Genomic DNA, 17,840 nt, shown 5'->3' with positions numbered 1-17,840 from the left:
AATCTGATAATCTAAGTGAAAAGGACGAATACTGACAAAAATATAGATTGCCCAAATTAAGAGAGGAGGAAATAAATTACTTAAATTTTAGAACTATTTTAGAAAAAGAAATTAAACAAGCTATTAATGAACTCCCTAAGAAAAAATCTCCCGGGCCAAATGGATTTACAATTGAATTCTATGAAACATAAAAAAAAAACCAATTATTTCTAATACTATGCAAACTATATAAAAAAAATAGGGGAAGGACTCCTACCAAATTCCTTTTATAACACAGATATGGTCCTGAAACTTAAACCAAGAAGGGCCAACACAGAGAAAGAAAATTACAGTTCAGTTTCCCTAATGAATATTGATGCAAATAAATAAATAAATATTAGCAAAGAGATTACAGCAACTTATCACCAGGATAATACATACAACTATGACCAAGTAGGATTTATATCAGGAGTGCAGACCTGGTTCAATATCAGGAAAATTATCAGCATAGAACTGCATCAATAACCAAACTAACAGAAATCATACGATTATATCAGTAGATAACAAAAAATCATTTGGCAAAATCCAACACCCATACCTATTAAAAACACTAGAGAGCAGAGGGGTTTTCCTTAAAATTATAAGTAGTATCTACCTAAAACCACCAGCAAGCATCATATGTAATGGAGATAAATTAGAAGCATTCTCAGTAAGATCAGAGGTGAACCAAGGTGACCCACTATTACTACTCAATATTGCATTACAAAAGTTAGCTTTATCAATTAAGGGAAGAAAAAGAAATTGAAGGAATTAGAACAGATAATGAGGAAACAAAATTATCACTCTTTGCAGATAATATCATGGTATTTTTAGGGAATCCTAGAGACTCAATAACAAAAAAAAGCTACCAGAAACAATTAACAACTTTAGCAAAGTTGTAGGATATAGAATAACATAAATCATCAGCATTTCTGTATGTTACCAACAAAATCCAACAATAGGAGATAAAGAAATTCCATTTAAAACAGCTATATAATATTTGGAAGTCTACCTGACAAGACAAAACCAGGAATTATATGAATACGATTACAAAATACTTTTCACACAAATAAAAGAGCTAAATAAAAAGAATATCAAGCTGAACTAATATAATAAAAACGACAATTCTACCAAAATTAATCTATTTATTCAGTGTCATACCACTCAAAATGTCAAGAAATGACTTCATAGAGCTAGGAAAAAATAACAAAATTCATCTGGAAAAACAAAGAGTCAAGATTTCAAGAGAATTAGTAAAAAAAAAAAAAAAAAAAAAAGCAAAGGAAAGTGGCCTAGCTATTCCAGACCTAAAACCATATTATAAAATAATAGTCATCAAAACCATCTGATACTGGCTAAAAAATAGAGCAGAGGATTACTGGAATGGGTTAGATTCACAAGACACAGGAGTCAATGACTATAGTAATCTAATTTGATAAACCCAAAAACTCTAGCTTCTGATATAAAAATCTGACAAAAATTGCTTGGAAAACAATATAGTAGAAACCAACCTAACACTGTACCAAGATGAAGTCAAAATGTGTTCATAATACAGACATAAAGGATGATACTAGAAGCAAATCAGAACAAGGAATAGTCTGCCTCTCAGATCTGTGAAGAAGGGAGGAATTTATGGCCAAAGAAGAATTAGAGAACATTATGAATGCAAAATGGATAATTTTGATTATATTAAATTAAAAAGGTTTTGTAGAAAGAAAACCAATGCAGCCAAGATTAGAAAGGAAGCCAAAAAAATGGGGTAAAAATGTACATCCAAGGGTTCTGATAAAGGTCTCATTTCAAAATATATAGAGAACTGACTCATTTATAACATTATAAGCCATTCTCCAATTGACAAATGGTCAAAGGATATAAACAGACAATTTTCAGATGAAGAAATTAAAGCCATTTCTAGTCATGTGGAAAAAATATTCTAAATCACTATTGATTAGAGAAATAAATATTAAGACAACTTTGCGGTACTACCGCATACCTCTCAGATTGGCTAAGATGACAGGAAAAGATAACTGTTGGAGGGGATATGGGAAAACTGGGATATTAACTGGAGTTGTGAATTGATCCAACCATTCTGGAGACCAATTTGGAAATATACTCAAAGGTATCAAACTGTGCACACCCTTTGATCCAGCAGTGTTTCTTTTTTTTGTTGCTGTTGAAATTTTTTTTTAATAGCTTTTTATTTACAAGTTATATGTATGGGTACTTTTAAAGCATTGACAACTGCCAAATCTTTTGTTCCAATTTCTCTCCTCCTTCCCCCCATCCCCTCCCCTAGATGACAGGATGACCAGTAGATGTTAAATACATTAAAGTATAAATTAGATACACAGTAAGTATACATGACCAAATCATTACTTTGCTGTACAAAAAGAATCAGACAAAAAGAATCAAGAATATTGTACAATTAGCCTGTGAAGGAAATTCAAAATGCAGGAAGGCAAAAATATAGGGATTGGGAATTCAATGTAATGGTTCTTAGTCATCTCCCAGAGTTCTTTCACGGGTGTAGCTGGTTCAGTTCATTACTGCTCTATTGGAAATGATTTGGTTCATCTCATTGCTGAAGATGGCCAGGTCCATTAGAATTGATCATCATATAGTATTGTTGTTGAAGTATATAATGATCTCCTGGCCCTGCTTGTTTCATTCAGCATCAGTTTGTGTAAATCTCTCCAGGCCTTTCTGAAATCATCCTGTTGGTCATTTCTTACCGAACAATAATATTCCATAATATTCATATACCACAATTTATTCAGCCATTCTCCAATTGATGGGCATCTACTCACTTTCCAGTTTCTGGACATTACAAAGAGGACTGCCACAAACATTCGTGCACATGTGGGTCCCTTTCCCGAACCAACAGTGTTTCTACTGGGTCTGAATCCCAAAACGATCATTAAAAAAGGGGGAGAGGGGAGGGAGGACTCTTATGTCCAAAAATGTTTGTATCAGCTCTTTTTGTAGTGGTAAGGAAATGGAAACCGAGTGGATGCCCATCAGTTGAGGAATGATATATTGTGCTATAAGAAACAATCAACAGACTGATTTCAGAAAAGCAGAACTGACTGATGCTAAGTGAAGTGAGTAGAATCAAGATAATATTGTACACAGCAACAACATTATGTGATAATACGTGGACTTATGTGATGGACTTGTGTCTTTTCAAGACAATTCCAATGGACTTGTGATGGAGAGAGCCATTTGAATCCAGAATGAGGATTATGAGAACTGAACGTGGATCACAACATAGTATTTTCACCTTTATTGTTGTTCTTTGCTTGCTTGTTTTTTTTTCTCTCATTTTTTTTTTCTTTTTGAACTCATTTTTCTCATGCAGAATAATAAATCTGTTATGTTTGGAAGAATTGCACATGTTCAACTTATATTGGATTACTTGCTGTTTAGGAGTGAACACTCAGAGGAAGAAAGAAAAAAAAATTCTAACACGGGGTTTTGCAAGGGTGAATGCTGAAAATTGTCTTTGCATATATTTTGAAAAATAAAAAGGTATTTTAAAAAGAAATTAGTCTGATGCAGGCTCTTTAATATTAAATTTTCTGTTGAATTCAGGTTTGGTTGATCAAGTTCATTGAATTTTGTTGTTGTTCAATGCTACACTTAATTTTGCTAGATATAACTGTTTTGGCTGCAGACCTAATTCTTTTGATTGTCAACATATAATATTCTACAATCTGTGGTCTTTTATTGTAGCTTCAGCATATTTGAATTGTTTTGCTTTTCTTTCTTGTAATTCTTTTTTGGTTTAGGGGTTTCAATTCCTTGTAGGATGTCTTTGAAGTGGTGAACAGTGGATTTTTTTCAATTTCTACTTTATTCTACCACTTCAGGACAATTTTCTTTGATTACTTCTTGTATTATGGCAAGGTTCTTTTTTTGGTCACAGCTTTCAGGCAGTCCAATTATTTTAATGTTTTTCCTTCTTGATCAATTGTGTAGAACTGCTTTACATTCTGTTCTTTTTTTTTTTCTTCATTTTTTTCTATTTTCAAAGAATCATCTTTAAGACTGAATCTCCTTTTCTAGTGACTGTCTTTTCATCATCTTGTTTCTTTTGGACTTTTTTTTTTAGTTTTTCCTTAATCTCTTTCAATTGATTTTTAAAGTCTTTTTTCCCCCTCTAAAATCTTTTTTCTGGGAAAGTAGACATTTAAAATTATTATTTTGGGTAGATGAAGCCTTGTTTTTTAATTTTCATTATCCTACTCTGAAGATGACCTTTCATTTTGCCCATTTCCAAAGTAACTTTCTATATGCTTGGCTTCTTTCTCCTTTGCCTGCTCATTTGTTAAAACGAGAAGTTATTGGGGCAACCAGGTGGCACAGTGAATAGAGTACCAGCCCTGAAGTCAGGAGGACTTAAGTTCAAATGGCATTTCCTAGCTGTATGACCCTGGGCAAGTCACTGAACCCCAATTGCCTCAGCAAAAAAAAAAAAAAAAAAAAAAAAAGAGGGGAGAGAGAGAGAGAGAGAGGAGAGAGAGAGAAGTTATTAGTGAAAGCATCTCTAATCCTGGAAGGGGCTGGGGTGGAATGGGGAAAGAAATGGTGCCTCTGGTTTCCTTTCACTTCTCCCCTCTAGCAAGAAATTCAAAACCAAGAACTCCACTCTCCAGTAAGTGCCTTCGGCCAGCAGGTTCACTGCTTCGCTGCTTCTGCATTCAATGACTATGCTGTTTGCTTCTCACTCAGGGCCAACAGTCAGCAGCACAGCTGAGCTTGGTATACCTTATCTGCAAGATTCCTTCAATCTTCCTGGACACAGATTCCCAGCTTTGCATGCTATCCAGGGGTAAAAGTTCCTATGTTTCTGACCAATGCTTGCTCCTAATCAAGTTAGACTTGGGGCTCCCAGCTTGCTGTTTCTGGAGAGCTGCCTGGAGATGTTTACACTTCACACAGGTTAAACCCATCCTGGACTTTCTTTCTTCAAGTTGTTCTAGGAGAACCCTTGTTCTCCTTATTTGTTTTTCAAATCATATTTGTTTTTAATTAGTCTATGTTTACTCTGAGGCCCAATTTTCTTTGTGGGGAAAATCTGGAGAGCTTAAAATTTTCTGACCTACTCTGCCATCTTCCCAGAATCCTCCTGTCTTTTCTTTAATATGTTTTCACTATCAGTGAAATAGATTAGATACATACAACACAATAATCAATGTCTATAGTAATCCAGTATTTGATAAACCCCCAAACTCCAGCTTCTGGGATAAGAAATCACTACTTCACAAAAACTGCTGGGAAAATTGAAAATTAATATGTCAGAAACTCAGCACAGACCTATATCTCACACCTCATACCAAAATAAAGTCAAAATGTGGACCTGATTTGTGTGTAAAGGGTGATACTATAAGCAAATTAAGAGAGCAAGGCATAGTTTGCCTATCAGATCTCTGGAGAGGAGGAATTTGTGACCAAAGAAGAACTAGAGAACATTATGAAAGACAAAATGGACAACTTTGATTATATTAAAGTTTTTGCACAAACAAAACCAATACAAATAAGATTAAACAGGAAGTACAAAGTTGGGGGAAAAAATTCACAGCCAGTGTTTCTGATAAAGGCCTCATTTCTAAAATATATAAAGAATGCATTAAATTCAAAAGAATATAAATCATTCCCCAATTGATAATTGGTCAAATGATATGAATAGACAATAATAATAATAAGTTGTGATATATGAAAATAATGGAATATTATTGTTCTGTTAAAAATTATGAACAAGCTGATTTTATAAAGGCCTGGAAAGACTTTCACAAACTGATGCCGAGCAAAACAAGTAGAACCAAAAATACATTGTACACAATAACAGCAAGAACATGCGATGATCAACCACAAAAGACTTGGTTCTCTTCTCAGTGATTCAGTGATCAAAAGCACTCCCCATGGACTTTGTACAGAAAATGCCTTTTGCATTCAGAAAACGAACTAAGACTAAATGTAAATCAGGACATCCTATGTTCATTTCTTTTTTCTTTCCTTCAGTTGTGGTTTTTCTCTTTTATTTTGATCTTTCTCCTAACATGATTCATAAAGAAATGTGTATTTTAAAAGTTAATATACATGTAAAAATAAATAAAGGGAAAAAAACACATTTCCACTGATAAAATCATATCAGATTCAGATGTTGAACCATTGGAGAATGCTCAGGACTTGGTGCCAGAAATCTCCTTTTCTGAATCTTTAGAAATTATGTATCGAACAGTAATTGGAGGAGCAGGTACCAGTTTGCATTTATATAGAAGATGCTTCTCAGAACGTCTGAGGGCCCAAAGCTGAAAGCAGTGCCATTCCTGAGACTCTTAGGCTCAAGGTTCTGGCTGCCTCCATCCAAATATGAAAAGAAATATTGGTCCAGCTGGCAGTGTCAGACTAACATGTCTTTCTTGTGTGTGGTTGGCACCTATTGGATGATAGTTGTGACGGCTGGGCCAGACTAGAGATCAGGTCCTGGAACATGCTGCGATTCCCAGATCTCTTCTGCTTATCTAATTACTGGTGGCAATTGATCAGCAACTGTCATTGATGGTGATGAGCTATGGCCACTGGGATGTGATCTTCTCAGTTCCACAAAAGAACAACCCAGCTAACCAAGAGTCTAAAAAGATAAAAGGAAAAACTCTCCCATAATATCAAATGTTGACTGATGCCTATGACTGCCCATATATATCTCAGCAATCTCAGACTGAAGCTAAGCAATTTGGGAGTGCGCACACTGGTAATCAAGCTTTGTTTGCTTAGATCATTATGCTGCATGTCGTCAGTCATCTGCATTCCATTCCAGGCTCCCACAAATAACTAGAGGGTTTCAAATGACAGTCAGACAAAAATTCTACCCTTCATGTTTGGCATAAAAATTATTCCTGTCAAGATCCAATAGCCTATTGGGAAACAAGACCCTGAGTATCACTGATATCTTTTTGCAGAGTTTAAGGGAGACCCAGAATTCTCACATCTATTGATGACACTACAATATCCATGTGAAAAACCAAGGCGATAACATTTATTGTTGTTCTTGTTCTATCGTAGTACTGTAGTCTTTAGTCATTTCCTTTTCCAGATCATTTTACAGATGGGAAAACAGGCAGTTACGTGACTTGCTCAAGGTCACATAGCAAGGAAGGTTTTCCTGACCCCAAGTACTTCACTCTATCTGTTGTACCACTCAGCTGCCCTTTAACAACAAATATGTTGTAGCTGCAGAAAAGGCAGTGAAGGATTTTCAGTTTCTCAGGCACCATGAAGACAACCCAAAGATGACAAGGACTAGACAAATAGTCTGCATGATCCATGAGCCCCAGGTCATTGACACATGTGAGGCAGGTTCAGCTTTCAAAGGCCAGAAGGTTCTGAAACTGAGATCACGTCCTTTACCCTGGAAAGCAATAAAGATAAGACCATGCTCGGTCTTCAATAGTAAGACAGACCAGACATAAACTCTAGTCTTGCCCCACCTGAAGAGCTATTGCCATATCATAAGTGCTGTAGAACATTGGTCTTTTTCATACTCCATGGGACTGCAGTAGATTTGATGTCTCTAATAATTTGTTTCCTGTGCATTTTTTCTAAAGACCCACTCTGAACTCCTCCAAAGCTTTCTTCCCTGACCTATTCATACTAAACCCAAAGTCTGGCTGCCACAGAAGATAGGTGATATACTTCCTAAAAGGATATATGAAATTTGGTGGATATATCTAGACATATTTGGGATAGAAGGAGGATAGAGAGAATGAATTGACCAGCTGCTTTAAATTTCTAAATATCGTGGATATTAGATCCTAATCATTAATATTTGAGGCAAAGATTTTCCATCACTTGACCAATTTCCTTCTTATTATATTTACATTGAATTTATTCATATACAAAAAGTTTTTCAGTTTCATATAATCAACTTTTTCTATTTATCTTTCAGACTGCCTCTATATCTTGTTTAGTTAAGTATTCTCCCCAAGTTATTAAAAGTACCCAAGGTATTTCTTTTCTAATTTTATTATAACATGGCCTTTCATAATCTTTGCAACAAATCTCTTTGACAAAGGCTTATAATCAAAACATAGGCAATAGTTTCAAAATAAAAATTATAAACTATTAACAACTTATGGCAAAGACTAAGAAGAGAAATACAACTCACGACAATCCTGAAGCTTCACCTCCTAGCCAGTAAATTGGGGAAAAAATGAGCATTTTCATTGGGTGCTCCCTATGCCTGGAATTCTCTTCCTACCACCTCCTTATTTCTCTGGCATCCTGTAAGTCTTAGCTAAACTGTCATCTTGTACAAGAAGTCTTTCCCAGTAAATTTTAATCTTAGCACCTTTCCTCTGAGATAACCTCTAACAAACTATGCACATCCTATTTCCACACAGTTGCTTGAGTTGTCTTGTGTTCCCTCCTTACCTTTTAGACTTTGAGCCTTCTGAGAATAGGAACTATTATTGCCTTTTGCCTTTTTTTTTAAGTCCACAGGACTTAGCACCTAGTGTCTAGTACACAGTAGGTGTTTAATAAATCCTTGCTGAAGTACTGTTTGTGGTGACAAAGAACTGGAACATGAGGGAATGCTCATTAATTGGATAATGATGTAAGTTATGTATATGAAAGTAATGGATTATTATTCCTAAGAAATGATGAACAGGATGATTTCAGAAAAGCCTGGAAAGACTTGCGTTAACCAAGGCTGAGAGATGCAAACAGAACCAAGAAAACGTTGTACACAGCAACAAGACTGTGTGAAGATCAACTATTATAGACTTAACTCTTCTCGCCAATTCAGTGATCTAAGGCAATCCCAATAAACTTTGGAAAATGCTATCCATATCTAGAGAGAGAACTATGGATACTGAATGCAAATTGAAGCATAATGTTTTCACCTTCCCCCCCCCCCCTTTTTTCTTGCGGTTTTTCCTTTTTTGTTCATATTTTTCTCTCCCAACCATGACTCACATGGAAATATATAAAAAATGAATATACATATACAACCTAAAAAAAAAATCCTTGCTAACTGCAAACCATGCAAACATGGCACAGCAAGATCATGACAGAAAGAACGGCCTCATACAAACTAAAACATTCAAAGTAGCACTTTTTATAATAGCAACTTATGTAGCCAGGTAGTACAGTGGATTAGAATTCTGCAGGGAAGACCTTAGGTATAAATCTAGCTTCAGACACTTACTAGCAATGTGCCCTGGGCAAATCACTTTACATTTCTCTCCATTTCTTCAACTGTAAAATGGGGATAATAATAGCATCTATCTCACAGAACTGTTGCAAAGCTCAAATGAGATATTTGCATATCATTTAACACAGTACCTGGCATATTTAATAAATAATGCTTAATAAATACTTATGCTCTGGCATATTTAAATAAATGGTACTTATTCCCTACCCTCGACCCCTCCAAAACAAACAAACAAAAAAACCAAAACCTCAAACTGGAAACAAAAGTAAATGCCAATTAAGTGGAAAATGGCTAAATAAACTAGAGGACATGAATTTTTTTTTTTTTTTAAAGAACATTAACATATAAAAATGTTCTAGAAAAACATGAAATTTGAAGGAAACGGAATCACAAAGCAATATATACAATGATTATAATGTAAGTAAGTAAATAATACTTCCCCAAAAGAAACTGTCAAATAACTATATTTGGTCTCAAAGAAGAGAATGTGTCTTTTTCCCTTCTTTGCAGAGACAGGGTAATATGGATGTGGAACACGGCATACACTGTTATTCAGTGTATATGTTGGCTGATTTGATGAACTGTCTTTTATCCCTCTTTCTATTTTATTCTTTTTTAAATAGGATGTCTCAATAGGTTGGAAATAAAAATAATGAAAAGAGAGAGAAATCACAAATAAGGATCAACTTATAGATTTTAGATCTCTAAGAGGTTTTTAAAGATGTTATCATGGTGCTTATATAATGAAAGCATGTCAATTTACCAAAAAAAAAAAAGTTAAAAATTGTTTAATAAAATTTCACTGGAAAGATTTTCCAAACAGTTCACTTTGATAATATGCTATTATTTTCCTAAAATGTAAATTGTAAGGAAAGTCCATTTGTAATTTACATGATTTATAAATTATCTCTAAATTTAGTCTGAACACTAAATAAAGCAATTCACTTACCTATAATGTTTAGACGCAAAGCCTTTTCATTCTTCAACCTGAGAATGAAAAAAAAAAGCGTTAGGAAATCTCCAAGAAATTTTTTAAAAATCAATTAAGAACTAATATAAAAAAATTGCTCAAAGGGGGTCCTCCTTACAAAGCTCATTTTATATAGGAGATTAGTTTCAACCACATCACCATTTAAAGCATTTCCTGTATTTTGAATCATTGAACCATTAAGTCTTATTACTTGTTTCTTAGTTCTTTGATATTTAAATGAAACCTACAGGAATGAAATTGTTAGGAGTGAAGCTATTTAAATGGATTAAGACACAAGTTAATTATCTCATGATAAAACAGACACAATTAATGTGTATATTTGGATAGGTAATACATTACTACTAGTATTCAACAAACATTTGTTAAGCACCTAATATATGAAAGGATCTGGGCTAAGTGTTGGAGATGCAATGATTAAAAATGACAATCCATGCCATCAAAGAATTTACATCACATTGGGGGAAAGAGCACATACAACTCAAAATCTAATATAAAGATAAGGTTGAATATTATATAAGACAAAGAAAGACATTGATAAGGTGCTCAAGGAACATATGAGAAAGGACATAAGCTTTGAGAGGGGGCAGAGGAAGAGAATAGAATCAAAGATAATATCTAAGGTTAGCCTAAATAAAGAGAGATAAAAGATTCTGAAAGTTCAAGATGAGAAGCAAGTGCAAGTCAGGTAGGTGAAATGGCCTATACAGTACATAGAAGCAAGAATTGGCACATTGAGTTCAACAACAATTAGGAACTTAATTTGGCCAAAAGGTGGAGTAAATGATGCTAATGCGAAACTCTGTTAGGTTAAGATAGGCTGCAGGTTCTTGAGAAATGAATGTGAAGCTAAACAATTTCTTTTTTTTTTTTTTTCTCCCTCAGAAGCAAGTAAGAGATAATAGTGTGAGAAGAATGGTGTGAAAAGAAAGATAATGTGAGTAGCTCTAATATTTCTTGTTACCAAAATTCATAGTTCTATGGGAATAATGAGGTAGAAGAGATGGAAGATCAAAGATTATAAACACAGAAAAATTTCAGAATTCAAAATCCTAGAGGCATAACAAGTTGTGGGATTCAAGCTTTAAAGGGTACTCCTCCCTTGTTGGTAGTTAGTTTAGAATGGCAGTCACTGAAGTTGAAGAGGCTTAATGAAAATGAAGTATTTGTCAAAAACTCAATATAAAAATGAAGCCCCCAAATATAAGAACATGGATTGAGAGGATAAGAAGGCTATGATGTGAGCCAGCTATTAAACTTATAGAAGGACTTAGTGACTAGGTGATCAGTTGATGGTAGCATCAAGATCTGGAACAAGTAAGATACTCATAAAGTATACATTTTAAAGAACACTAGGCTGCCTAAGTCACTGTAAAAGAGGCCTGATGGCACTGGGTGAAACAAAATATGTCAAAACCCTCTGACCCTAGAAGCAGCAAAGATTGAGAGAAAGAACCTCTAGCACAGGAATGGATGATGATATCTTCTGGAAGAAAATAGATTTCAGCCAGTATCACAAGATGGGTGGAGCATGAATAACAGGCATATTATGGAAGTTTTCATCTCCTGTTACAATAAAGAAGTCATAATGACTTAGTGTGCCACTTTTTATTTAAATTTTTTTACTCAACTCATATGAATATTAATTTTAAATATATTTTTCAGTCATTTTTCAGTCTTGTCTTTCTTTTGATCCCATTTGGGATTTTCTTGGCAAATTTATTGGAGAGATTTGATATTTCCTTGTCCAGTTCATTTTACAGATGAGGATCTGAGGCAAACAGGATTAAGTGATCTGCCCATCACAAGGTCACACAGCTAATAAATATCAGAAGTCAGATTTGAACTGATAAAGACAAGTCTTCTTGATTTCAAGCAGGAGCCCCTGCAACACTTGCTGCCCATTTAAAATATGGGTATTTCCCATATGGCACTCATTTCTTTTGGAAAGATAACAGCAAAAATTGTGTAAAACTGCAAAAAAAATTTGTTTTTTTAAAGAAAAAACAACTCAAGTAGGTAAATTTTCTAATTGTAGCTACTCCAAACATTTATAATATATGAACTGTAGACATGTTCAATGAATGATCAATCTAGCAGCTGGCTTCAGAATGATATATATGCACAATGGTATATATGAGGTTGTCAGCTCATCCTGCAAACCATGTCACAATCTAAATGAATATTCCAATAATTCTAGTAATAGAAAATGCTTCTCAAAATACAAAAAGGGTTTCTAGATTTTTAAGCATTATGTTCACTTTTTCTCTTGCTTTCTACATTGTTTTTTCCCCCACAATGAGTCATTCTCACCTGGTGTCTAGAATTCTTTGCTATGTGACCTGCATGACAAGCGAGAGATGACAGTGCATGGCAACAAGATGTTGCCATGGTGAGGATGTCAAAGAAATGAAGTCAAAATTAAATAGCACGTTATAGTCTCTTTCTCACTGCTTATAAATATTGCATGGTTGAGGTAAATTAATCTAAAATATCTTACTATTTTCTTTTAATCTTGGCAAAAGCAAAATTTGAACATAGTTATACCTAAATATTGGCAGATTATTCAATGTTTTTAACCCTTTTAAGAATACATATGCAATTTCTTTTATGTCTCAGCATTGCTGCTCTCTAATAAAAGCATTTTGCATAGCCAAAGCTCAAAAAAAAAATCATGTGCAGTGATACATAAAAAGGTCTTATTTGTCCCCTGACATAATGATCTGGTGGAATATAGTTAAAATTATGTCATTTCTATGATCATTCTTTCAATAAATAATCCTATAGCTATCACAGGGAGCCCAGGGTTCAACTATTAGGAGGAGAAAAGAAAGGCAGAACATTAGATACCCTCTCGGGGATCCTTCCAGAATTTTTGACACTCAAGCTGCATTTGTTCAAATGAACATCTCTATTTCTGCTAGCTACAAAAGAAGTCATCAGTTGCTGTTTCCCAGCAGCCCAAGTATTTTAGGTTGAATGGAAGCTGTTTCTATGTGTCCTTCAGGTAGGCCTTTTTGCTATTTTTCTTGCTTTGATGCCATCATCTAATCTGCATCGTTTCAACAGATTTCATTTCAACAGATCAAAGTCTTTAAACTAAGCACAATGTTCTCATTGCAGGCAGAATGATGACATCTTATGAAACTCACTAAAACTCTGTTTTCATTTAATATAAAGAACATTTTTTTGAATCTTTTGTTTTTATATCACATTTTTTCTAATTGTTCTACCCTTACTCTCTCTGAAAGAACCATTCCTTATAATAAAAGGGAAAAGGGGGTGAGGTTGGGGGAAATCAGAAAAATCAACATAAAAAAAAAAATCTTATGTTACATGCAGTGTTCCATGTCCATGATCTTCTCACTTCTGTAAAAGTAAATGTATTCTTCTAATACTTAGTCATTATAATTTTATGGCATTAAGTTTTGTTTAATTGTTGTCATTTCCCCCCATTTACATTGTTATAGATAATTTCCCTGGTTTTGCTTACCTCACTTTGTTCATATAAGTTTTTTCATAATACTCTTTAGTCATCATTTCCTATAATAGTCATATTTAACTACATTTATATATCTCAATTTGTTTAATCATTCCTCAACTAATGGCCTATTGCCAATTCTTTGCTACTATAATACTTTTGGTGTACATGGGTTCTTTCTTCTTTCTGTCTACTTCACATAATATAATACCCAATATATTAGAATCTCTAATTCAAAATGTATGGCCATTTTTAATCACTCTTCACACAATTCTAAATAGATTTCCAGAATGGTTGGACTAATTCACAGTTCTATCAATAACACTAATATGACTTGTGTAAATATGGTTTATGGTAAAAGATTAAATTGCTTATAGCATTTATATGGCACTTTGAGGATTGCCAAGCATTTTATAACTTACCTCATGGTTGAAGAAACCAAGTCAAATATATAAACGTTAATATATTTCACATATTACCTGAATTAACCAATGAGCATTTATTAAACACCTGTAATTTGCCAGGATTGTGCTAAGTGCTGGAGATGCAAAAATAAATTAAATAGTTGCTACTCTAAGGAACTTACATTCTATTAAGGGAGACAACATGTACATAATTAAGTATCTGCAGGATAAATACAAAGTAAGTTGAAAGGGAAGGGTACTAACAGGTAAGTGAATGGGGAAAGGTTTAAAATAAAAGGTGGCATTTAAACCTTTTTTTGAAGTAAATAGAGAATTTCTAAGAGGCAAAAGTGAAATAAGAATTCATTCTAGGCATGGGGAATAGCCTGTGCTTAAAGCCCAAGTTTACTTTTCCCCCTAAAAAAAAAATCTAGTAGTATTATCAACAGGACTAACAAAAAGTACAACATTAATCTATTCAGAGTTTTACTTAAGAAGTGGAATGTAGACAAAGCATTCCTTAATACAAAATGAAATGTAACATCATTCTTTTAAAATTTTATTTAGTTTTAACTATTTGAATAAAACAAGTATTTCTATAACATAACATTAATTTTAAAAACATGATTAGACATGAAACTGCACATATATGGTGTGCAATTTCCTATGCCTTTTAAACATATAATAAAATTACCATGTAAATTTTTTTCTTCCCACCTCCCTCCCCACTCTATAGAGATGGCTACCATTAGACAGACATATGTATGGATGTATGTATGTATGTAAAACCATTCTAAACATACTTCTTTTTCTGGATGCAGAGAATGTCCTTTGTAGCTAATTTAGGTATTTATAAATAGTCAAAATGACTTATTTGATCAAAGCTATTCTAAAGGCAATATTGCTATTATTTGATAAAGCACTTTTTTGGTTCTGCTCATTTCATTCTTCATTATTAAATGCAAATCTATTCATATTTTTCTAAGATCATCAGGCTATCACATCTCATAGCATCATTGCATTCCACCACAATCATATAACTTCTTCAGCCATTCCTCAAGTAAGAGGTATTCCCATAATTTCCAGTTCTTTAGCACCAAAAAAAAAAAAAAGTTGCTATACATATCTTTTTTTTAGTCTTTTCCTTTTTTTCTAGTCATCTTTGAAAATAGACCCAATAGAGATAACATCACTTTTCTTTATGCTTAGTATTTCCACAGTGACTTATTTGAGGTCTCCAAAATCTCTTCTGAGGTTTTTCAAATCTCAAAAATTACTAATTCAAGAAAACATTATTTAAAAACAAAATCTAATGCTTTAATGTAAGAACTTTATGATGTCCACATGCAATCATTAACTTCAAGAAAAAGGGATAAAGGGCAGCTTGGTGGCACAGTAGATAGAGCATCAGCCCTGAAGTCAAGAGAACCTGAGTTCAAATCGGGACTCAGACACTTAACACTTCCTAGCTATGTGATCCTGGGCAAGTCACAACCCCAATTGCCTCAGCAAAAACAAAAACAAAAAAAACAAAAACAAAAAAAAGGGAAAAACAAAGAAAAGAAAAAGGGATAAATAGAAAAGGAAGGGAAAAAAAATCTCACTATGCTCAATTCAATGGCATTTTAATAGTCTCCATAGCTAGAAAGGACATAAGGTTATAAGTATTATTGCAATGTAGGGCCCATAATGGACACATAACAGAAGTTTCCATTGTCAAGAACAACTGGTTCACAATGAATTCAGGAATCTGGAAATCACTATTTAAGTACAGCTATTCTGATGTCATTCTCATGTCAATATCCATACCTCCTCATTGCCCACAAAACATAATCCAAATTTCTTAACTCAAGGCTAGAATCTGATCCAACCTACCATGGGCATTATTTTCCATAATACTCTAATACATATTCCACTATAATCAAGCCATTACAGCTGGCCTCATCACTTCACACCGGAACTACTATAGAAGTCCATCGGTAGATTTGTCTACTACAAATCTCTGCACATTCTAATCAACATCCCACCTCAAATGTCAAAAGGATCTTCCAAAAGCATAGGTTAGACTGCCCTCACTACCCCAATTTAATCAAGTACAGAAGCTTCCTATCACACAGTTACAAGAACTATAAAATCCTGTTTGGCAAAATTTTCTATATCCTGTCTTCTCCCTATATTTCCAGTCTTTTTACCCTTATGTGCCCCCCCTCCCCAAACACCTCTCCCCTTCACACCTAACCTTAAATATTTTACAAAACAGGGACACTGGCCTTCTTGCTGTTCCAGTGTTGATTTGCCAGTGAATACTCTCCACTGTCTGCCTCCTGCTTCCATAGCTTCCTCGAAAGCCTTTATTTGCATCCCTTATTTCCTGTGCCTTTCCTCTGTTAAATATAATTATCCTTATACATAATAGTTACCATTCTTTGTCCATATAACATCATGCCCAATACATAGTAGGCACTTAAAAAAAAGTTTAAAAAAAAATTTTTTTTTTCTACATCATAATGATTTTGGAAAACAGAGAAAGAATTATAGACCAATCTCCCTAATGATTATTGATGCTAAAATCTTAAATAAGATATTAACAAAAAGACTACAGAAGATCATCCCCAGGATAACACACCATGATCAAGTAGGATTTATACCAGGAATTCAGGGCTGGCTCAATATTAGGAAAACTATTAGTATAAATGACCACATTAATAACCAAATTAACAAAAACCATATGATCATCTCAATAGATGCAGAAAAAGCAATTGATAAAATCCAACATCCATTCCTATTAAAAACACTTAAAATTTTCCTTAAAATAATCAGTAGCATCTATTTAAAACCATCAGTAAGCATCATACGTAATGGGGACAAATTGCAACCATTCCCAATAAGATCAGGAGTGAAACAAGGTTGCCCACTATCACCATTACTATTCAGTATTGTATTAGAAATGCTAGCTTTGGCAATAAGAGTTGAAAAAGAGATTAAAGGAATTAGAATAGGTAATGAGGAAACCAAATTATCATTCTTTGCTGATGATATGATGGTATACTTAGAGAACCCCAGAGAGTCTACTAAAAAGCTATTAGAAATAATCCACATCTTTAGCAAAGTTGCAGGTTATAAAATAAACCCATATAAGTCATCAGCATTCTTCTATATCACTAACAAAATCCAACAGAGTTACAAAGAGAAATTCCATTTAAAGTAACTACTGATAGTATAAAATATTTAGGATTCAATCTGCCAAGGGAAAATCAGAAACTATATAAGCAAAACTACAAAACACTTTCCACACAAATAAAGTCAGATCTAGCCAATTGGAAAAATATTAAATGCTCCTGTATAGGGCGAGCAAATATAATAAAGATGAAAATACTACCTAAACTAATCTATTTATTTAGCGCTATACCAATCAGACTCCCAAAAAACTATTTTAATGACCTAGAAAAAATAACAACAAAGTTCATAGAAAAACAAAAGGTCAAAAATTTTAGGGAATTAATGAAAAAAAAAAATCAAATGAAGGTGGCCTAGCTGTACCAGATCTAAAATTATATTAAAAGCAGCGGTTACCAAAACCATTTGGTATTGGCTAAGAAACAGACTAGTTAATCAATGGAATAGGTTAGGTTCAAAGGACAAAACAGCCAATAACTTTAATAATATAGTGTTTGACAAACCCAAAGACCCCAGTTTTGGGGATAAGAATTCACTGTTTAACAAAAATTGCTG

General features: G+C 33.8%; 1 protein-coding gene across 1 annotated transcript in view; it reads right to left on the bottom strand.

Annotated features, from left to right (window-relative positions):
• The window catches only part of TMA16 (translation machinery associated 16 homolog), a 78,906-nt gene that overhangs the window by 38,488 nt on the left and 22,578 nt on the right, over positions 1-17,840 (bottom strand). Inside the window, exon 3 of the mRNA XM_051967078.1 lies at positions 10,185-10,222. Within this exon, the coding sequence (XP_051823038.1) occupies positions 10,185-10,222 (38 nt within the window). The remainder of the gene's footprint in view (positions 1-10,184; positions 10,223-17,840) is intronic.

The sequence above is a fragment of the Antechinus flavipes genome, chromosome 6 (genome assembly GCF_016432865.1).
Source record: "Antechinus flavipes isolate AdamAnt ecotype Samford, QLD, Australia chromosome 6, AdamAnt_v2, whole genome shotgun sequence".
Classification (NCBI taxonomy): domain Eukaryota; kingdom Metazoa; phylum Chordata; class Mammalia; order Dasyuromorphia; family Dasyuridae; genus Antechinus; species Antechinus flavipes.
The sequence above is the reverse complement of the archived record's forward strand: the minus strand, read 5'-3'. Positions and strand labels throughout refer to the sequence as shown.